This window comes from Dunckerocampus dactyliophorus, chromosome 16, assembly GCF_027744805.1.
Source record: "Dunckerocampus dactyliophorus isolate RoL2022-P2 chromosome 16, RoL_Ddac_1.1, whole genome shotgun sequence".
NCBI classification, from domain to species: domain Eukaryota; kingdom Metazoa; phylum Chordata; class Actinopteri; order Syngnathiformes; family Syngnathidae; genus Dunckerocampus; species Dunckerocampus dactyliophorus.
Window position 1 is genome coordinate 356,364 of NC_072834.1, and position 24,228 is coordinate 380,591.

The 24,228-nt window shown below is 44.6% G+C and overlaps 1 protein-coding gene across 4 annotated transcripts in view; it reads left to right on the plus strand.

The window, feature by feature from the left end:
• Positions 1-24,228, plus strand: part of abr (ABR activator of RhoGEF and GTPase) — a 118,595-nt gene that overhangs the window by 46,791 nt on the left and 47,576 nt on the right. For 2 of the 4 annotated variants that reach the window (XM_054755026.1, XM_054755028.1), the window contains exons 3-14: positions 4,496-4,594; positions 5,737-5,922; positions 7,553-7,660; positions 8,761-8,821; positions 12,847-12,899; positions 14,543-14,683; positions 16,655-16,776; positions 16,981-17,149; positions 17,560-17,679; positions 17,785-17,860; positions 17,945-18,049; positions 21,764-21,838. In XM_054755026.1, the coding sequence (XP_054611001.1) occupies positions 4,496-4,594; positions 5,737-5,922; positions 7,553-7,660; positions 8,761-8,821; positions 12,847-12,899; positions 14,543-14,683; positions 16,655-16,776; positions 16,981-17,149; positions 17,560-17,679; positions 17,785-17,860; positions 17,945-18,049; positions 21,764-21,838 (1,315 nt within the window). Of the gene's footprint in view, positions 1-4,495; positions 4,595-5,736; positions 5,923-7,552; positions 7,661-8,760; positions 8,822-12,846; positions 12,900-14,542; positions 14,684-16,654; positions 16,777-16,980; positions 17,150-17,559; positions 17,680-17,784; positions 18,050-21,763; positions 21,839-24,228 lie in introns of all 4 variants that reach the window. The other 2 variants (XM_054755025.1, XM_054755027.1) reach the window with 1 other exon arrangement.

Below are 24,228 nucleotides of genomic sequence, written 5' to 3' on the forward strand. Positions count from 1 at the left end.
GGTGTACATCATTAAGACAGCCAACGAATGGAGCTGAAGGTAACTGTGGGTGTTGTCTCATGGTAGCTACGCATAGGTATTGTGGCCCTACCTGCCATAGCATGTCTCGTGGTGTCTCAACACTCCAATCACATAATGTTACCTGACTATCACTCAAACATAGATTAGCGTGACCCATCTGTAAAGTACATACCATCCCTTGATCAGTTTTATCACATAAATCAGTGTCATAAGTCATATTTGTTGCGGCTTTAAACCACTCTCCACTCACATGCAGATAATGATATCCATGTATTGATATTACCGGAAGTACTTCATATCGGCATACAGTTTTCACTTGAGTTACATTGTATTGATACCAATAACCTTTGCATTGGGTGTTATTGCAAACAGTTTGTTCCGGAAATAGTTGGAGCCATAGTTTTTGACTAATATTCCAAGTATTTCTCCACTGATGATAATTCCCTGTATAAACTCCAGTTATAAACCTTTCCTTCTGAATGCGTGCATGTAACATTTGCATATTGCAAGCAGTCCAATTGGCAATTTGGGTCAGATTCATTAAGGAGCGATAAGTTTCGTTAAACATAGTCAATTGCCAATTGTACTGATGCATCCATAAATTGACATTACTCAATTGTGTACCTATCCCGTTAGGTAACCACTCCCCAACTTGGTGTAACGCCCGTGATGTATACTGTCCAGTGGTCGACAGCACTGTACGCGTGACCTCCCCGTCGATGGTGTTGGACACCCCCAACACCGTTCCAGTCCCTCCAAGCAGCGTGTCATACCACTCTCGACGTCGTCGATGACATGTTGGGAGATTTGGAAACTTGATTGTCCATGACACCACAGTCCTCTGAGTAGCTTGGGCCATTCGGACGTGAAGAGTTTGTGCCAGGCATGTGTAACAGACGTAGATGTTACAGTCACTGGTGATGTTGGCCATCAGACATGCTTGACCTGCCGGACAGCTCACGTGGTCCTGCACTCGTTCCAGGTCGTTTCTTGGGTTGTTCCCCAATAGTGGGCCACCATGACACCAAGAGCAAGGAGGCGCTTGACCAAAGAGCCGGTACCACCAGGTCCGCGGTCCCCAGCCATCTTGTCGATGTCGAGCCCTCCTTGGCACTCCAGTAAAGCGTTTCCAGTTGATCATTTACCTGCACAAAGAAGCCCAGTTGGACATCGCATCCTACACTTTCTAATCTTCCCTTAAGTAACATTTTGACACAGGTACATTGACCCATTTCTCCTGTCCTGAATACATGACACTCACGGTAGCATCATTTCCCTGTGCTATAATTTCAGCGGGTTGTGGAGGACCATCCCGCTGCTTCACCCACACTTTAGCTCCCACCTTATCTGTTGAACCAAAACCTTTAGTACTTCTAAAAGTAACAACCTCAGGTGGAGTAATCTCCTGTACTGGGGTCATATTGCATGGTTTAATTATTAACTGTGCAATTTTGTCATCCTTTTGTACAACCACGGGTTGTTCCCCCCATAATCTACAAATTACCCCAATTTCTCCTTATCTTTTATTGTTTTAGTAATCTCCTCCTGACCCCCACGGATTCTATATTGTTTCATGGAGATTAACGTCGTCGCTTCAGGTATGGGGAATGGTGCCATGTGCACTTTTCCCACCAAAACAGACTTTATTTTCCTAAGATCTCCAAACATAAACTTCCCGTGTCTTAAATGCAAAGTCATTCCTGTCAAAATGTCCATTCCCACTATCCACTCCTTTATGGGAGTGACTACAATGGTATACTTTTTAATGGGCGTTTGTCCGATTTTTGGTGGTAGTGTTATACTTTTACACTACTTGTCCCCCAATTCCCGTTAGGGGCACGATTTTTCCTTTAATTTTGTCCGGATTTCCACTAATCAACGAGGCCTCAGCCCCTGTGTCCACCAACGCTGTTACCTTTTGTACAGATTTCTTCCAATAAATTTCTAATTCTACATGAGGCCGTATATCCGTGGCGGACCAGGTAGTCTTAAGGACTTGGGCTTGGCCTTCATCCTATTCATCCTCCTCCTCAAACTTAACTCGTCTCTTCTTCCCTTTGTTTATATCTCGACAAAATCAGAGTCACCTCATCTTGTGTAAAGTCCTCCTTAATCAACCGCTGTTCCTGCACCTCAAGCACAGGCTCCATCACAGGCCGCCCGTGTTCTCCTATCACAGGCTGCCCCTGTGCGTCCACCATCTGCCTCATATCTGCTATGCCTTGCACCTGATGTCGTCGTGTAACAGGTTGCATTTTCTTAAATTGCTTTAATGATGGATAAATACTTCGAACCGGGGGCGGATCGGGGAGAGGTCCCAGCCTCTCGTCTGGGTCATCTCCCCATATGTCCCCATCCCAACCCCCGGGATCCCAATCTTCACTCATCCCGGCCACAAAGGAGCGAACTTGCTTCGCATCAACTTTACGGGATGAACGATTTCGGGCGGCACGAATCAATTGCGACAGGCACATAACGGTCTTATCCAATATGCACTGCATTCGCCTTAACTCTTTTTCCTTATCCTGCAGCTGCTTGGTCTGTTGCGCCGTCTGAGCGTTGGCCTTCGCCACCGCTAGATTACGCTCCTTCCATGCCTCTGCACAGATCCACAAACTCTCCTGTGTTCCCCTCAAGGGTGCCTCCTCGTTATATTCAACCTTGTTCAACATTCGTAACAGCACCTCCGCGCTTGCTACAGGGATATCGCCAGCCCACGGCCCAGGGCGTCCCCCGCGTTGTCGTAAGACGGCGCCTATCCCTTTCACCTCGTCAGGGGCTACCCACCCTGACAACACTTCCTCCATGGTGAGGACATCTGTATTCTTCACTTTTCTTATACAGCACAAAGCCATTCTGCATGCAGCTGAACGTGATCCTGCCGACAACGCCAAAAATGTTTTAGAATATTTTTTAGAGGATCGTGTTCAGTCGGCACACAGAATGACACAGACACATCAAGGTATTTTAGCCTAAACAAGGGCGTATTTATTTAAGCATCAACACACAAGATATATGATTGCAGCGAAAAAGCCTCTTACCTACGCCAACAGAGTGGAAAGCCAACACCCGTGGAAGAGTTCGCGTCAATCGGCTGGGCGTTCGATCACAACCCGCAGCAGACTCCGTCTAGGTGTTTTCGCTCTCCCCTCTTTATACCAGTCTGTTCGTGCGAGCGTGAGAACGGGGTGGCCGGCCCCGAAACTCAGGCATTCGCACGCAGAGTTACTATTTTTTAACAAGCACCTGGTAGGCAAGGTCAGCAGACATACAGTGGGAAGTGAATATTCAGAACAACATAAACCCTTTCTCACATTCGTATCAAGCACCTGGTAGGCAAAGTCAGCAGATATACAGTGGGAAGTGAATATTCAGAACAACACAAACCCTTTCTCACATTCGTATCAGTGAATATTCAGAACAACACAAACCCTTTCTCATATTCGTATCAAGACCATAACAAGATACAGTGGGAAGTGAACCCTTTCTCACATTCGTATCAAGCACCTGGTAGATACAGTGGGAAATGAATGTTCAGAACAACACAAACCCATCACCCTTTCACATGGGAAAAAGGTTTCTATCACTGCAGCGTTTGTTAGCGGCAACAATTCTTCCTTGGTTTTCTTGGAGCAGTGTTCTCCTCGCAATACACACCAAGCCTTTCCGTCCGTGGTAATGTGTGCAGCAGAAACACTCGATTTCTGTGGGCGGGGCTTGGCAAGCCCCACATTTACACCACCAAGTCATGCCGGTCCCGACTCTGCTCCAATTTTTCACTCTCTTTTGACCCGCCCAGCTTCTCAAACCTGCAGCTCATCCTTCGTGTATTCAGTCTCAAAAAGATAAGGTTGTGTTGGGATCCTCATTTGTCCAAAAGAAGCTGGCGGTGGCGGCTCTCACAACGTCTGCCATGATTAGTAAACACACGCTCGCTTGCTAGACTGCTGTTCTGGTAGAAGTTCTGGTCAGGATTAAAATGACCAAAATATGGCAAAATACTTGTATTTCCTGTTATGATTCATGTGCCTGTTAGCATGTACAGTAAAACCACAAAATGTTGTTGGAGGTCAAAATAGCTCCGTCATGCTAGCTGGTTTTCTCTCTTTAGAACGCACAGAAAAGGGAAATACGTGTGTTCATGTTTGAACAGCATCCTTTTCCAGTAGGCATATTTACAATATCCTTATTGTAGCTGCACAGTGATATTTAGTAAACATGACACTGCTTGGTCATCATTTGGTTCCTTGATGAGAGGCAAAGCAAACATACGTGATGGATGCATGGATGGATGGATGCATGCATGGGGATGGTGGTTCCTGTTGAAGGAAGCTAAGTAATCAAGACATTTGTATGCAAACGGATAAGCTACAGTATGTCCATTTGCAGTCCAGTGAGCTAGACTGTCTGTAAATATTTGCTACCTTGTCTGCTGTACTCACATGACATAGCTTCTTGACTTCTGGTTGTACAGGGAGACGTTGAGAAAGGACTGGAGATGAAGAAACTTGTGCTTTCTGGTTTCTTGGCCAGTGAGGAGATTTACATTAACCAGCTGGAGGCTCTGCTGCTGGTAAGACACACAAAACCTTTTCATTCCAACAATAACAGGAAGTAAGCCTTTGATCATACAAAATATTAATTAGGGCTGTCAAATGATTCAAATGAATCCGTTTTCAAATGAATTCATCATGATGAATCACCTTTTGCAATCACATGTGAAATATTCCCCTTTTTTACTGTATTTTATGACCAAAAAGTTAACACCAGGACAAGTGCAACCTATTAGTTCGTATTAAGCTCCAAATGACATCATGCTACAAGGTAGCACACGTGTCTGTAAACCTACTTGCCGAACACGAGCTTCTGTAGTAGTAACACAACACTTCAACTGTCTTATGAGCCATGAGGGGTTACGTTCAAAGACACCTCCTCAGTTTTTCAGTTGAATTCATTGTTTTGAGTGTAGATGTATTTCATGGGGGTTTCCTGTCCGCACTGAAACTACTGCAGGCGAAAGGGCAAAGCATTTCATGGTTTCAGGCTGTCGTCCACACGAGAACGGCGTTCTGGCTGACCTGAAACGCTATTTTTTGAAAACGGCTTCCAGAGTGGGGAAATCTGAAAACGCCGACTTGCCGTTTCTGTAAGAACTAGCAAATCCGCTACAAATTAAAAAGGATGACGTCACCGCCTCGTCGCCGTCAGGTGACCAGAAGTGAGCTTTGGTGACAAGCCAACATATGTGAGAAGTTATGTCACCGCCATTGACATTCTCTTGGTGTTTTCTTGTCTTGTACTCCCTAAACGATGCACATGTAATTCCATCTTCAGCCTTGAAGAGCTGACAATGACGGACTTCTTTCTTCTTCTATGGTTTGGTGTTTCCGTCCATCACAGCGCCACACAGAGGTGTGCCTTGTGTATTACATCCTTTTCACTTCGCCCAGGTGCAACTATTTACTAATTCGGTACAGCACGACACGACTTTTTTCAGCCCACAAAAAAAAAGAAAATTCCAAGAACGTTCCCGTGGACAGGACCTTGCAGGCACATAATAAAGACCTTGTTATGATGTTCGGAGTGTCCGTGAAGGCACCTCGCTGTACTCTCGTGACAGTGAGGATGTTTTCTCCTGTCTTGTTGCTGATGCATTGAAATGATTAGCAGAGCAATGCTGTACGTGTGCTGACTGTGTCTTTGGGACATGTGCAGCCCATGCGTCCCCTGAAAGCCACGGCCACCACCTCTCAGCCCGTCCTGACCATCCAGCAGATTGAGACCATCTTCTACAAAATCCAGGACATCTTTGAGATCCACAAAGAATTCTATGATGCTCTCTTACCCAACATCAGACAGTGGGACGAGAAGGTCACTGTGGGACACCTGTTCCAGAAACTGGTGAGTGTGATTTGTGCCTTCTGAGTTGCTTTCTAGTCCTATAAATGACGAGCGTAACTTAAAGGTGAATAAGCTGCTACTTTTGTCTTAAACTTTGAACCCTCCGTGTTACACGCCGGCGTGGCTCATTTATGGCGTGTTTGAACCTCGTGACATCTCCTTTACTTCACAACTGATTGTTGAAATACTGTCAGTGAGAAGCAGCTCAATCACAGTCACATGACTCACGGTGTCATCTCAGAAAGAACACTTAAGCCATCACACAGCAACTCCACACCCAAAAGCAAGGAGACTCTGCCCCCCCCCCCGGGTTAGTTAATAGTTCATCATATTGTGTCCCCTGGAGCCGCACCGCCAAGTGACAGCCATTAATGTGGTCTTCAGCCCCCATCTGTGGCATATCGTGTGGCGGCGTGTAGTGTTTAGGACCAGAGTGCAGATGGCACTGTCATTAGGGGGCACGTCTGCCCCCGCAGCAACACAAAGAGAGAACATGAGTGAAAACAGTCTTGGAATGGAAGACAGCTCACACGCTTGTCGCCTTTGTCACATGATAAACGGTGTCAGCCGCAGCCCGTGGCTTCATTGCTTCTTCCAACTTGGGAAATCCTTGGCAGATCAAAGCTGAGGGTGATTTAACAGCACCGTTCATCAACGTTTTAACACTTCATTAATCCCTGCTCGTTCTCTGCTTGGCTCTAACCATAAAATCTTACATGGCGCTTGACTCCCCCCCTTTGCAATCTAAGCGGAAGAGGAAGGAGAGGATGTGAAAGTAGAAGAATTGACTCCATTCAGTTGGATCCAAACGCACATGCAAGCCTTTGCGGCGTGATGCATATTCATGCGGCGCCAGGCTGAAGCTGCCGTTAAAATGCGTGGCTCGTGTGGCCGAGAGGGTTAGTTGATGAAAAGGAACGCAGAGACGCATTATGAGATTGGAATTGCACACTGGACTATATGGACTGTGTGGAACGTCAACACTGGCTCGCCTTGTCAACAAGTTCCACACGACTGACAAGACTTGATTTATTTGCGTGTTTACTAACTGGAATTGTTTCTGTTTCACAAAATGTAATGGCATGGAACCATTGGCCGTGGGAGAAAACCAAGATGATTCCAAAAAACATCCAAATAACCATTATTGACAAAAATAACACCATGAACTATTTACAGTTTCATATCTGGAACTCAAGTGTGTGTGTGCGCGTGTGTGCGTGTGCATGTGTTAAAATGTCCCTACAATGCATAACATAACCTTGTGCACGCTTCCCTCCTCCACGCTCCCTCACTTCCTCCTTGCTGTCATGTGATTCTTTCATCCACTGCGGAGCTCTTATCAGATGCACTTCTGCCACCTTGTGGCCGTGGTATGGCTTAAAAGTGCTCTGAAATGTTAATTAGTGCGTAGTTGCGTCATCACCTGTTTTTGCCTCTTGCACAAAAGAAGGTAAAAGATGTATAAATACGTTGGAATGGAACCTTCGGGTGTCTCAAAGCGTGTAAATACGTCTTTGGTATTGAAAGAGTTCAAGATCCTCGAGCTCATTCCTTTCTCCTCTAAACAATGGACACCAATTGTCCCGTTCCCAGGGGCCCAAATGTTTAATTTTTGTTTTTATTGTCCCAGGCCAGCCAGTTGGGTGTGTACAAGGCCTTTGTGGACAACTACAAGGTGGCACTGGAGACAGCAGAGAAATGCAACCAGGCCAACAGCCAGTTCCAGAAGATATCTGAGGTAGGTCCTTCCACCTTGTCAGGGGCTCGTAGGCGTGAAGAAGGATTATTTACTACATTTCATCATCAGAACATCCTCTCTAAATATGACAAATAGCTGAGGGGAGGGACGTTGTATCATTTTAGAGAAGTCCAGTTTGAAATATTGAAATGAAAACATGCTAAATGTAACAAGTGCGACCTGTAGCAAGCCTCAAAGTCACCTGGAATTTGGTGGAAAACACCCCCTTACCGGCTCCTTGGAACCAAGACTTGTATCATAATTAGGGATGTCCTGATCCCATCCTCACGATCGGGATCGGCTGCCCATCCGCTGTATTTTCAAGATCGGGTAACATCAGCTTCGGCTGCCGTGTGACGTCGGCAACACTGAGCCGCACTCCAACACGGCAGGTGCGGTAAAGCGCCTCAAAGCCGCTTGCCACTTGACTCCCGCCACCCGCAAGAAGAAGGAAAGGCAACACCACCATGCGGACACGTCCGCCGTGTACCGTAGTGACGTTACGCCAGACTATTTATTAAAAAAATCAAGTTGGCTTGGAAGCCAAACAATGTGGATGTGGACATCCCTGATAACAATACTGCTCCTGATCGACAGGCAGGGACGTGAATTCTACGTTTATTCTCACCGCATCACACGCTTTGCAATGCAGGGGTGGGAGGTTGCATGTGTCTATAGCCATGGGACACAATATTCTGTGTGCCTTGAAAGTTCAGTCCAAATGGCATCAAATGGGTGCTGCTGAAGGGGTTGTCTCTGAAAAATGGCCGGGACTGAATGAGTTAATAACGCAACAAGATGGTAGTGGTGTAAATTTTCAATGTTAGCCCAAAGACACGCTAACCGCGGTGCCGCTGTGATGGATTTTGCACGAATTAGCTTTGTCACCTAAAAGGCTAAGCTACGATTTGTTGAGATTTCTTAGCGTGTACTCGATTGACCTGCACTGATCAGTCTGAGCATCCTTTTTATACAAAATGTGTCAAAGTGGCTGCATCCTTCAATTTTGTGATCAATGCGACTGTTCTTTCTTATTATTTCTTATTATTTAGCCACACCACAAGATCAAAATCACCTTCGTGCTCCTTTTTCTCTTGTAGAACCTGAAAGTAAAAGGTCCTAAAGACTCCAAAGACTGCACCACAACGGTCACAATGGAGGGTAAGTCATGCCTGTGAGTGAGCATGAATGTATTTTCTCCGCCTCGTTCTACTTGTGCATGCAGCGGCGGCTTCAGAAAGCAAGCTGGTGTATGTGCGAGCGTGCATACACACACACCACACGCACACACACAAACACACTCGCCGGCTCGCAGCCTGAAAAAGTAGGCAGTATGCAGGAGGACGTAGTGACGAGAGCAGACGAGGGAGATGGAGGTGCTTCTGGTCCTCAGACTGTGTTGCAACTGCACGTACGGTAATACGCTAACGCCTGCTTGGACATTTACATGTTGACTTTTTGTTTTTCTGATTGGACGGGGGATTTGCATTCCTCAGAGTCCCCATCCTGGTTGGACGGGAGATGTTTTCTGTCTTATTATGTCTTGGCTTTTTCCTTGAAATGGACTGTAAATCTGTAAATCATCTGTAAATTGCTGCAGTGTGGTTGCAAAGAGATGATTGGCTTGGAAGTTTGTGTTCCTGTAAAGATTTAAGGAACGTACGCTGTGGTGGAGAGGGACGTAATCAAGCTTGTAATTCAGCAACACAGGGCCACCTCGTGCCAACTGTAAAGTACTGTGCAAGTACTTGGCCGCCCTTTGATTGGTTTGATACTAGAATGATCGTATCCGTTTGGGCCACTTAGTGACTTGTGTGGTCCATGCGCTGTTCAGCGCCAGTCGGTCTTGTCAAGTTTGTTTACCGCAAGGGCGCCCAAACCTTTTCCACTAAGGGCCACATACTGAAAAATCAAAGTGTGCAGGGGCCACTTTTCATTTTTTAAAACCAGTGCTGCTGCGTTTTTTATATTTAAGAGAAAAAATGTTTTTCTTATCAGTGACAAAGCGTTATGACTTTTATCCTTAAATTACACTTTTTTTGCTGTAAATATTTTATTTTCTTCTTGTACATTTTCCCTCCGTAATATTCTGACTTTATTGTCATGATATGATTATTATGATAAAATTCCAACGTTTTCCCAACCTAATTTTCCAAAAATTTCTACTTTTTATTTTGACTTTTTTCCTTTTATTTTTTCAATTTGATGCTATTTTTTTTCTTAATATGATGACTTCACTATTGAGTCTTTATCCTTGTTTCTGTTTTCTTGTTTAATTGTATTTGTAGAACGTGCCGAGGGCCAATAACAAAAAAAACAAAAACAGCTGTGGGCTGTAAATGGCCCCCAGGCCACACTTTGAACACCACTGATTTACTGTCAAAATGGTTGCAGTGGAACCTGGGGTAGCGTCAGTCACATGGTCTCCAAGGCACAAAGTATTCCGTCACAAAAAGAGTCCGGAATGCTTTTCATCATCAATTTGTGTGTCTGACTTTGTCACGTGCAACTCAATGAATTATTGCAGCCACCAGGTGTCGCCAAAAACCAACCACCAGCCTTCTTTAACTTAAAGGCAGCACATATTCTGTTCGATACAATTAGATATGCATGGGGGCCATTTGCAGCCCACAGCTTGTTCTTTATTGCATCGTGGGACAACATTAATTAAACCAAAAAAAAAAAAACCTAGCATCAATTGAATAATAAGCAAAAAGGCAAAATGTAAAGAGAAGAAAGTGAAATGTTGATACTAATAATAAAATAACTAATAATAAAACAAAGTGTTGTCTTTAAATTTGTATAAAGCAGAAGAGTGTTCCCTCGTGTATTACGGGGGATAGGTTCCCAAAGTAGCCTGCAATAAGTGAAGTCCACCAAGTAGCCAACTTGATTTTGATGTTTTACGGCTGTAAAAGCCCCCACCGTACACTTTATACACTTTCTCACATTTCTTTCTTGTTTAAACACTCAAAAAAGAAATGATGAGGTCACTCACGTGTATTTCACTCCTGTGAGCGTGCATGTTGTCTTGGCTCCGTTCCGCTGTACTGTGGCGTTTCTGTATCCTTGTTGAAACATACTGTATTGCTGCAGACGAACCCAAGACTCTTTTACAAGCTAGCGAGCTAGCGATGACACAGGAGACACGGTAGGACGGCATGAAGGAGATTGATTGACAATGGTCTACAGCCAATCAGGATACAAAAAAAACATCCACAAAAAAGTGAATCAGTGAAAGGTGAAGCGCGATAGAGCGAGGGAACACAGCGTATATTTTTATACAGGAGTTGCAGGACCAGCCGATCTATGAAGAAAAAAGTGTGACGTACAGTCTGATGGAAACATAATATATTTAATATTTAATATAATCAACCACGTCGATAAGCTTCCACTTTCACAACTCGTCTATGCAGCATTATTCCACTCAGAACAACACTGGAATCAAAAGAGGAGTTGAGAACATTCCAGAAGTGAATGATTTCAATGTACATAACCATCTTGCAGTGTTAGTATTGTTGGGCTGCACTGTGGCCGAGTGGTTAGCATGTTGGCCACACAGTCAGGAGATCAAGAAGACCTGGGTGGGAGTCTCCATTGGGCATCTCTGTATGGGGTTGGCATGTTCTCCCCGTGTGTGTGGGGGTTTTCTGGGTACTCCGGTTTCCTCCCACATTCCAAAAACATGCATGTTAGCATCATTGGAGACTCTAAATTGTAGGTATGGGTATGAACATGGGTGTTGGTCTGTATGTGCCCTGCCATTGGCTGACCACCAGTCCAGGGTGTACCCCGCCTCTTGACTGAAGTCAGCTGGGATAGGCTTCATATACCCCGGTGACCCTAATGAGGATAAGTGGCATAGAAAGGGATGGAAGGAAGTGTGTATTGTTGCTATGTAGGATCTACACGAGTGTGATCTGCACAGATAAAGTGAACGCTGAGTCATCGTCTAAACATTTGGTTTCATGAAAGGCAAGTGTAGGAAAGGTCCATGTTCTTCAGGTGAATACACACACACACACACACACACACACACACACACACACTCTGAGGGAGACCTTTGAAGGAGGCTGCCCTCGGACTCGCCTGAGCGTGTGGGATCTTCAAAGACCATCAGCAAGGCCTTTTGTAAAAGTCCCTGTGGTGTTCAGTGGATGAATGTGTGCTGCATATTCTGGTCTTGGTAGGGTTTCACAAGAAAAAAGCCTACATAGACAAGCAGCTTCTCTGCTCTAAGAGCGATGTTTAGTGGTCTTGATGGGGGTGTGTTGCCTCCCCCCCCGGGAGCAGAGCACGACCTGCCCTGCATACTGAAGCCTCGCTGCATCTGAGTTAGTCTCTCCAGTGGTGGTTTAGAAAGAAAGCAGCTTGATGGAATGCGTGTTGTGTGTTCTGTTGTCGTGCACGAGATGTAAACACAACTTCACAAGGTGTAAATAAGTCGTACAGGGATCCGCTGTATCGTTGTACAATCTAATGAGACCCGATACACCAGCTATGTCAAATCTATGGACCAGCAATCCTAAACATGTCCATCATAACATTGAAGATCGTACCGCTCCAACCAGACCAACCTGGACCAACCAGACCAACTTAGAACAACCAGACCAACCTAGACCAACCAACTTAGCCCAACCAGGCCAACCAAGACCAACCTAGACCAACCAGCCAACAATGGATCTCCATCTGCTTGGTCACTGCCCCATTTACCCTCGATGACAGCGGACTGTAACAGCAAAGTTGACCAGGTTGCAGAACTTGGTCTCCTCAAGAAAATGACTGGTTGCTCAGCACAAGCATGAAGTTTCATGGCGATGTTATGTCATCCTGCTAAACACACAGGCAGATTTCACTCGCTGGAAGTAAAATGCTTCCTTGTGTGCTTCTGTACCATTGGCACATCCGTCAGCTGGTTTGCTGCCCAGCTCTCCGCCTCGTGTCTTTCTGTGGGAGTTTCTCACCTGAAGCTGTGATGTTTGACAAAGCGGCTGTGCTTCACGCCACCTGCACCCTGCACCCTGCACCCTGCACCCTGCACCCTGCACCCTGCACCCTGCATCGTGTGCGTGTCACCCAGCCATCATCCCAACAGATGGCTTTCTTTGACAAGTCAGCGTCAACTGTATGTCTCGCCAGGTGACGAGTTGAATGTTGACTTCTTGAAACTTCTTGTCTCCGCACAGCTCTTCTTTATAAACCCATCGACCGTGTGACGAGAAGCACCCTCGTTCTGCACGTGAGTACACCCCTTCATGGTTGTGGTTTGTTTGTTTAGGACACGCTTGTTAACAGGTTCCGTTAAACAACATGACATGAGGGCAGCAGGAAAGGAGCAGGAAGACTTCTCAATAATCTTAGCAGCTACTGATTGTTTGTTGTCACCATGTGGATTGAAATAATTGACATGACACTTTTCATACACAGCATGACAGCTTGGTGCATCCTGTGTGTGTAGGAACATTTTTGTATCCACTGAAACAGACATGAAATCATACGTGTGTATTTAGTTAGTGAGTGGCTGATGCATCAGCTACAATCTCCAAGCTAGACACAATTAGTGTCCTCCTTAATCGACACATTTCTCAAGCCACACATTGTCGTTGCACATTACTTACAGACACAGGCTATGTTCGCACTGCAGGGTCTGATGCCAAATTGGCATTTTTTGTTAAAATCTGATTTTTTTATGTGCTCGTTCACAGTTCCAAAAAAATGTGACTCGTCAGTGTGAACGCCAAGCGTCTGGGAAAAGCATGCGCAAAAGCACAACGTCACACACGCGTAAAGACTGCTGCAGTGTGTGCGCTCTCCTTTTATTATTTTTATAATATTTCTTGACCAAACGATCCCGCGTAGCAGATGGAGAACGACGGCTTTGGCAGCTTGTGGAGAACTTGCTGCCACGTCTGTCCTGGGGGGGTGGTGGTTGGATGTCTGAGCAGCTTCACTGACACTTTTTAAAACTCATTTTCAGAAGAGCTTTTGCCTCAGTGAGCACGGCAAAACACGCCTATCCATGAAGTGTGAGCGTTCAGGCTGCTGTAGCATGGCATACATGTGGCATCACCTGCACATCTACGTGCGGGTGAGGCCTGCTCACACTGACAGGAACGAGTCAGACGAGGTCGCATATGACAAAACCCAACTTGAACTGACGTGCAGTGTGAACATAGCCATAGTCTACAAGGCTTGTGTCCTTCATTGTGTGCCCACGTGTCACAAGCTCTACTCATTGAATTATTGCGGCCACCATGTGTCGCCAAAAAAAACCAACCACTTTAAGTACGGCAGCACATGTTAAAGTATACATACGCCATATTGATTTGGATACATAATAAGTCGTTGCAGGACCAGCCAAGCTGTGAAAAAAAGTCTGGAAAATACAGTATGACAATTAATCAACTCATTAAAAAAACCCAGCTACCCTAGCTTCCGTTTTAGGATTCCTCATTTTCAGTGAATTAGCCGTTGGGAGGTTTGCAGCATCCATCCGATCGATTGAACAGCCTGGCTGGCACATCCGCTTCAAGCGCGTTTGTTTGAACGTCAAGCGAGGAGACGCGTTGGTGAGGTTGACTTGGGAAGGAGACAGCTGATCAGTATTCAGGGGGCAGCTTCTTTCACCTTCATGTACTGATGAAACCCACTGGAACAACAACAGGAAGTCTCTTTTCCTCAGATGACTTCACATTCAATAACAAACACTGCAGCTTCTCTTTCCAGCCAATGCAGACTGAAGGTCAAAAGCGCAACACTCCATTTGTCTTTCTTGATCAACTCATCTTTTACTGTGTGTGTGTGTGTGTGTGTGTGTGTGTGTGTGTGTGCGCGCGTGCGTGCGTGCGTGTGTGTGTGTGCATGTAACCTTTTGTGCTGCAGGATTTGCTGAAACACACACCAAAGGACCATCCCGACTTCCCTCTACTGCAGGACGCTCTGCGAATATCTCAGAACTTCCTGTCCTCCATCAACGAGGAGATTGACCCTCGCAGGACCGCCGTCACCACGCCCAAAGGAGAGGTGTGTACGGGGGCCTGTGTGGGACGGAGAACACTTTTTCTCAGTGAGGTTGCTTCCTAAAAATGAGCCATTTAGCCATTCGGGGGTCACAGCAAAGATGAAGGTGACAGGAGCAGATGACACAAGAAATATTGTATGTACTTTATTTATCCCACAGCGGGGAAATTTACTTGTTACAGCAGCAAGCAAGCAAAACAAGTAAAGAGAACAGTAAAGTAAAGTAAAGCATCGTGACTACAACATGGTTCAGGTGGTGCAGGTGTTGTAGAGCCTGATAGCGGTCGGTATGAAGGACCTGCGGAACTTCTCCTTCTTACACCGTGGGTGTAACAGTCTGCTGCTGAAGGAGCTGCTAAGGGAACCCACAGTGTCATGTAGCGGGTGAGAGGTGTTGTCCATGATGGATGTCAGCTTAGCCAACATCCTTCTCTCCCCCACTTCCTCCACGGAGTCCAGAGGACCGTCCAGGGCAGAGCTCGCTCTCCTGATCAGCCTATTGATCCTGCTCCTGTCCCTGTCCGTGCTGCCCCCTCTCCAGCAGCCCACAGCATAGAAGATGGCTGAGGCCACCACAGAGTCATAGAAGGTCCGTAAGAGAGTCCTGCACACACCAAAGGACCTCAGTCTCCTCAGCAGGTGGAGGCGACTCTGGCCCTTCTTGTAGAGGGCGTGGGTGTTGACGGACCAGTCCAGTTTGTTGGTAAGGTGAACACCCAGGAATTTGTAGCTGTCTACCAACTCTATGTCCGCTCCCTGGATGTTCACCGGTGTGAAGTGAGATGTTTTCCTCTGGAAGTTAATGATCATCTCCTTTGTCTTGCTGGTGTTGAGTTGCAGCTGGTTAAGCTCACTCCAGCTGACAAAGTCTCTGATGACCGTCCTGTATTCCAGATCATTCCCCTCTGAAACACAACCCATATGAACAATAAGATGCTTTGCTGTGCTTAAAGTAGAGTGGAAAAAAACAAGGGAAACACAGTAGTAGTCATGAATGAACTTCATTCATATGAAGTATTATTCATCATAATAAAGTAGACCATGTGATATCAATAATATGTCATATATCATTAGTTTATTCATATTAAAATAGTGATACATAGATATAATTATAAAATGTAATTAACAATGAATGAATTAATTAACCACTAGAATGCTCAAAGAGCAGAAATTGGTCAAATTTAATATATTGAAAAATGTATTTATTCATATATGTGTTTTATTCTCTGGGTCTATTTTATTTCTTTCTTTATTCATATCCTGTATGTGTTTTATTCTTTGGGTCTATTTGTATCAAACGTGTGCACACACACACACACACACACACACACACACACACCATGTTCAGGACTACGTGCTCATGTTTTAAAGAAATAATGAAAAATGTTATGTTATACATAAAATACAATGAAAACAAATAAGGAAAATATTATTAGTTGTCTTAATGAACATTAAGACTTCAAAAATTAAGTATAATAAATTAGCAATGGATAATAAATAAAGTAGATAATATAAATAAATAAGATAATATGAGTCAATTAAGAATAATAAAGAAATAATTATGAATGTAATTTATTAATACAAACAATTACAATAATTCCAGTAATTACATAATTTAATGAAATATATTGAATGAATATATTTTAAATAAAGATGTCGTTTGTCAGGGTCTATGAGTAGAAAGACTCCCAGCTGATGAATGACAGCCAGCGTCGTCATGCTATGCTAACGGTCGTCATGGTAGCAACATTTCCTGGTGATGCGGTTCGTTAAGCAACATTTAAACAAATGCTGTGTTGTAAAAATGTGACCCCGTGTTAGTGTGCAATATAGAAACAATAACGATGATAATAATAATAATTGTGCAGCCTTTTAGCAGATTCTATCCAAGTAATGACAGGAAAGTCATGAAAAAACTCACGTGCACGGCATGTTTTAGCACGAGCGTGTCCTTGATGTGCTTGATTTTCATAGGCTCGTCAGCTGGTGAAGGACGGCTTCCTCGTGGAAGTGTCGGAAAGCTCCAGGAAGCTACGACATGTCTTCCTCTTCACCGACCTGCTGCTCTGTGCCAAAATGAAGAAGGCATCAGTTGGGTGAGCAGTCCTACTTGTTCTTGTGTTCCATGCACGGTGTGGGACAGATGACGTATGCTGGGGTTTGTTTCCGATGAGTTAAGGAACATCACGTGGTTACATTTGCAAAAGGAGTAGGAAGAAGCAGAGCTTGTTAATCCGACCCCCACCTCTTGCTGACAACCAGCTGTGTCTTTGTCTTTGTGTGTTTGGGTCCGTCTGCAGTCGTCACCAGCAGTATGAGTGCAAGTGGTACATCCCTCTTGCAGACCTGTCTTTCCAGACGCTGGAAGAGTCGGACTCGTGCCACAGCATACAAGTCCTCCCCGAGCACGAGATCGAGGAGATGAAGATCAAGATCTCACTCTTAAAGAGCGACATACAGAAGGAGAAGGTAGTACACGTTCAGCATGCCAGCCCTGCGTAAACTCTTTATGTGATACACTTCTCATGACATAGCAAGTCCAGTCAGTCATGATGCTCCCGATACGCTCCCATACTCTCAATACTGATCCATACTCTCAACACTGATCCATACTGTGAATACTGATCCATACTGTAAAGGGATATATGGGATGTTTTGATATGAAGTTGTATGACGTCTCCATCCGCACTGTAGTACATCAACTGTGACTTAATCCCCCACTTGGTCCCCTAAGTCGGGTTCTCGTCTGGTTTTGTGATGAAGTGATGGGTTAGGGTTAGGGTTAGGGTTAGGTGTTTATGTCTGGGAGGTGTCCTTGAGTGGCCACCTATGAATAAAAAGTAGTATCATTCAAACATATGCTGTCCTGTGTCCTGTAGAAAGCACCGAGGGGGCAGAACCGCGTGGAGCGTCTGAGGAAGAAGATGAACGAGCAGGAGTCTTGGCTGCTGCTTCATTCCCCCACAATCCCCTTCCGCATTCACAACAAGCACGGGAAGGTAATAAAAATAAACTACACAAGTTGGCTGCAGCGCTCACTCTCACCACTAGATGGAAACAAACGCAAGATGAAACCAACGTGTTGCTGATGTTCTTTCATGCAGAGTTACCTGTTCTTGCTCTCTTCTGATTATGAGAGGTCAGAATGGCGGGAGAACATCCAGAAGCTCCAGAAGAAAGGTGATGTCCATTTGAATAAAATAGCTGACAGTCTGTCCTTGGTGCATCTAAGTGTGTCTGTGTGGCTTCTGTGTTGCTTTCCAGACCTTCAGACGTGTGTGTTAAGCTCAGTCGAGCTGCAAGTCCTGACCAGCTCCTGTTTCAAGCTCCGAACGGTCCACAACATTCCTGTCACCAGTAATAAAGATGGTGAGACACCAGCTCCTGATGTCATCATTGACAGTCACAATAACACGCACTGCTTTAAATGTTGCATACATACATACTTACATACGTACATGCATACCTACGTACTTACATATATACATGCATACGTACATACATACGTACTTACATGCATACAACCATTACATACATACATACATACATACATACATACATACATACAGTCAAACCTGTCTTAGTGGCCACCTTTATAGAACAGCCACCTGCCTATAGCAGCCACTGAAAAATCCCCCGCAGCAAATGTACATGTTATAGACCCTGTGTATAGCAGTCACCTGTCCAGCGCGGCCAGCGACCACCCATTTTGTCTCCCTTGGTCAATATCTGACCGCATATAGCGGCCAAATTACAGACTCAGTAGAAGCTTCATGCACGAAAAAGTTTTTCAATCAATGAAGCCGTCGTGTGTAGACTTTAATTACTGAGTCCTAGCTCAGTCACAATCATTCACAAGATCCACACAAACTGTCAGTTGTTCCACATAAAAAGCCGTCTTCTTTTGAGCTTGCTATTTCCTGGTCAAACATGTAACTTTAAGAGTATTTGCACCAAAACGTTACCGCAAAGTAGGCTGGGAACAGGACGTGCTCCCAGCAACGCTACAATAAAAAAAAACATACGCTAGCATGCATGCGGCAGCGGGAGCAAAACTGAGTTTGGTTGTACTTAATTGAAGTATTTTAGAATGTACTCACGTTATTTTTCATCAATCCTCATCCACAAATCCATCAAAGTCCTCATCTTCTGTATTCGACACAAAAAAAGCCGTCTTCTTTTCCGTTCGCTACTAGTCTGTTAACTTGTCAGTGTTATTCAGCTCCGAAGCAAAGAAGGAAACTTCTCCTGTTGCTTCTGCCAACTTTATTTATTGAACGCGGCCACCAGACAGCAGCTCAGAACACACACACATCTCTCAGCATCGTCTCTCCTTCCTGCTTGCCCACAAGGCAAAGGTTAAACAAGCCCCACTACTTAGCTGTCCAGGCAATGCCTGTAACAAGTGACACCATTTATTTCCTGGTGTGAGACAATGTGCACAATGTGTGTCAATACTGTAATGCCGCTTGTTGTGGGGAAGGAGAGACTCACGTCGCCGATGCACTTTAATGGCTTTATTAACAGCGGAGAACACTGCAGGACTTTACATCCACGCCAACATAAACACACTTCCCAACTCTCTCCAAACTCACAGCTAGCACTCAGCCTAGCTCTCCTGCTCGGGACGCCCACCGTCACTTCCCGTCACTTCCTGATGAACTAAAGCTGTAATAACACTGCCGTATAAAAAGTAAAATATTAAAAACAAGCGTAAGACATTACTAGCACAGCTTTGTTCTGTGGGTCGTGGATAATAACAAGCCTAGTAGTGCTGTACAACTTTTATCCGCAGTCTCACAGTGCCCTCTACTGGTCAACATTATTATTATTTTTATTTTCCCTTTTTTTCTCTCTACTGGTCAACATTCAAACACCACCTGGACACCAACCTGTCTATAGAGGCCACCTGTCTATAGCGGCCACTTTTGCAGACTCCCTCTAGTGGCCGCTATAGACAAGTTTGACTGTACATACTTACATGCGTACATACATACTGTACATAAATGCATACGTACATACATACAGTACATACATACTTACATACGTACATACATACATAGATACATACTTACATAGGTACATACATACATAGATACGTACTTACATACGTACATACATACGTACATACTTACATACGTACATAATACGTACTTACATGCGTACATACGTACATACATACATAGATACGTACTTACATACGTACATACATACGTACATACTTACATACGTACATAATACGTACTTACATGCGTACATACATACGTACTTACATGCGTACATACATACGTACTTACATGCGTACATACATACATACATACATACATACTTGCGTACATGCGTACAGACATACATACGTACATAATATGTACATGCATACATGCATACATACATGCATACATACGTACATACATACAGTACACACATACTTACATACGTACATAATACGTACATACATATGTACATACGTACGTACATACTTAGGTACGTACGTACATGCATACATACATGCATACGTACATACATACAGTACATACATACTTACATACGTACATAATACGTACATGCATACGTACTTACGTACGTACATACTTAGGTACGTACGTACATGCATACGTACATACAGTATGTACATACTTACATACGTACAGCAGGTTCCAACAGGCTTTTCATCCGTCTGCTCGCAGTCCCAATGTGTTGCCGGTGGTGGCCTGCACTGAGCTGATGATCCACATGTTTGTTTTTGCTCCACGTTCCCACATTGTAGTGCTTTCAGGACCCGCTCCTAACATGAGGACCATCTGGACTTCTTCTCATCCTGGTCTTCAGCTTCTATAAAATCACAATCCTTGATGAAAAGATACTCATGAGAAAGTCTGATACTCTTGTCTTCTGTGTGTTGTTAGACTTCTGAGTCAAATTCTATTCTTTTATAGAAGGGGGGTACAGACTTTTTCCAGTGAGGGTCACATAGTAAAAATGAAAGGATGCAACTTTGTAAAGAACACGCACACGTGTAGATATGCTAACAGCTTCTCTATACTGTACATCATGTCAGCTTGGTGGTGGATATACTGTACTGTATACTGTACACTGTATACTGTATATCAGGGGTCACCGTTTTTCCTTGTGAGAGCTACTTTTAGAAAATGAAAATGGCCAAGAGCTACTCATTTTTGTAGAAATGATTTTCATAGCTTATTTCAACCCAAACAGATCAAATATGCTTGTTTTACCAAAACATTCACAAAATGCTGGTATCCACAACTCACATCTTATGTTTCACAATACTTTTCTTTCTAGTGTTCTCACATTATTATCTGAAAACCTGAATGAAAAGCAGGCTTGCAGGCACCTCATGTGGTCGTGGGGGGCTACCTGGTGCCCGCGGGCACCACGGTGGTGACCCCTGCTGTATACTGTACTGTATACTGTACTGTATACTGTGTACGGTACACTGTATACTGTGTATGGTACACTGTATACTGTATGCTGTATATGGGGGGCATTCGTTTATTGGCACATGCCACATTTGAAAAAAAAAAAGCAGAAAAATATGGGGAAAAAAAAGAAAAAAGTTGAGTGGTGAAATGCATTGCAATCTATTGACTGGCTGAGGATGGAACCAGCAACCTCTCTATGAGCCATGCCACCCTGCACAAAATAAGCAGTCATTTGAAATGAATTTTCACCAATAGGGGGCGACATTGAAATTGTCCATTCATTTTCAACGGGAAAATATTGAATGATGGGAAATGTGGGAATTATTAGAAAAGTGAAATGTTGGAATGAAAAAGTAGTTTAAATGTCTAAAACACTCACATGAGGATGAGGATCGAACCAGCTACCATCAGGTTGGGAGACCTAAGCCACGTCACCCAGTAGAATGACAGGAATTGGAGAGTCATGGAAAATGTACAAATGATTTTTCACCAGTAGGGGGCGCCAAACAAATCACATTCACTTTTAATGGGAAAATTGTGACAGAAAATCTGAAATTCCAGTAAATTTGCAGACAAAGACTGAGGTGGAATGAGAAGAGTTTGCACGCTTTGCATTAAAGTGGCTTTCTGTCCTTCCTAGATGAAGAGGCTGCGGGCTTGTACGGCTTTCTCCATGTGATCGTCCACTCTGCCAAAGGATTCAACGGGTCCGCCAGTAAGTCCGCCTGCAACTTCTTTCTTTTCGGCACATGCCGTCAACATGATTCCAGCTGTGCATGCTTCACACACACTCAGCTGCTGTGTGCAGGAGCACATGGCTCCCATCAATCACTTGCATTGTGCACGTGTAGCACCCATCATGCAGTGGCCACATGGTGCACAGACACAGAGACCTTTACTTTTTATTTACTGTCACATTGACATTCTGACATAAATACTTGGTTTTTTTTTTATCATAAGCTCTATTTCCTGGCTTTTTTTGCATCCTGTCGTCTTTGCCTAGACACAAGTATGTGTGTGTGTGTGTGTGTGTGTGTGTGTGTGTGTGTGTGTGTGCACAATTCATCCTTTGGTGTGTAGGGTCTTTGCAGGACCTCACAGAGGCTTGTCTCAGAAGTGCCAGGCATGGACAGCTGGCGTTTGAGAGCACATTGTACCCAGTCACACACACAGCTTAAATATCAAATATCTACCAACTAGACAGAAGCGTGATTTCCTGGGTTACCATGACAGCTGCCAGTATATGAAAGCCGCCTGCTGGAATGTTCCGGGTAATGGATTGGAGCTCAGTCTCCTCAGGAGGCTCGTTTGATTCATATAGGAGAGAAAAAGATTAAGAGCATGTCCGTGATGGAGCCCAGGAGTGAGCAAACTACGTCCTGCAGGTGACATCCAGCCCGCCAAAGTATAATTCAATGCTATTGTGGCGAGTTTGAGTCAAACAGGAAATAGTATTCGCAAGGTTTCAGCAGCATTTTCCATGCAGCAGCCGAAACGAGCGCTAGCAAAGACTACGTTCCGGTCACTTCCATTGGTTTGCTCACATGCCACCTGGATGTGATTTGGTCATGTCCGTGTGAACACTACAATTCCATTTCTTCCAAAGCCACCGAGGCCTCGTTGCTGTGTAGATATGAAGCCCACACGCATCCCGTCTACTGCCGTCTGAACGGTCAGGTGGCACATATCTACTTTGGATACTCCTTCTCATTTCTTTATGTTCATGACTAGAATCTCACCGAAGGCATCACAACTATGAATGAAGAATTGTGGAAGGATGTCCTTGACAAAAATAACTCTAAATATGTCTCATCTTAGAGTTGACATTTGTTGCTTGGTGTTGAACTTCATGAGGTAATCACCTGAAATGCTTTTCACTGCACAGGTGTGCCTTGTCAGGGTTACCTGGTGGAACCTCGTGCCTTATTCATGGGCTTGTATTGTGTGTGTCTAAACTTTTGGCCTGTCCCGTCCACTGGGGTGGCATAGAGTGGTCGTCTCCCAACCTGAAGGTTGCGGGTTCGATCCTCCGTCCTCCCATGATCGTGTAGAAGCGTCCTTGGGCCAGATACTGAACCCCCAGTTGCTCCTGATGCTGCGTCATCAGTAAGTAAATGTGCTAGCAGTGTCAGAGCGCTTGGAATGCCTTGGATCACATGCACCTCTGCCACCTTGTGGCCGTTTTTATGGCTTCATCTTGCTGTGACGTGAAATGCATTAGTGGAGAGTTGCGTCATCACCTCTTTTTACCTCATGCAAAAAAGAGTTTTATTGTCATATGCACATCAAAACACGTAGTTATACTACACAATGAAATTCTTATTCTGTTCATTCTCCATAAAAAACACACACAAAAAAAAGACACATTAAGTGTATTTGCACAAAGTATCAGACCGGTATCGCTGATACCAGCCTGATAGCATCACTAGAGCACACACTGCAGCATCAGTAACACATGGACATGCGTGTGACGTCGTGCTTCTGCACGTGCACGTCACTTGAAAGGTGATGCTTTGTGGTCACATTAACAACGACCACATAAAAAATGGGATTTAAACAAAACACCCGAATTGTGCCTCATACCTGCATCAGCACGCACGTGGCACACAACGTAACCCAGACGCTGCACCACAGACGTACTGTACAAGTAAATGTCTACGCACAATACACACGTCAAAATGACAGACATCTCATCCTGCCGCAAAGCATGCTGGGTAGCTTGCAGGGACAGGCTCTGTTAGGTGTCCCCGTTGTCTCATGTTTTTGTGTGTCCAGATGTTCCACCCATTTTCCTTTCATAAATACACAGCAGCTGTGGCAGATTGGGGTTCTTTACGGGAATAAAGTGCTGGGTTGAGACATGATCTGTGCTCGTATAAAAACCAGCACCACTAATGACAGTACTTGCTTTCATGGCGGAATCCACTTTGTCTTTGGATGTACATTGGGAGAAGCGTGTGCTGTGGTTCTTGCTGTTGACGTCTCCTTCATTTTCTCTACTTAAGACATTCATTCCTATTGTTAGACAACCGCGCTTGCTGAAGCAGGCAGACAGCAGCCATTGCTAGTCGTGTGCGGCCGGAGGCAACGCGCTCGGTAATTAAT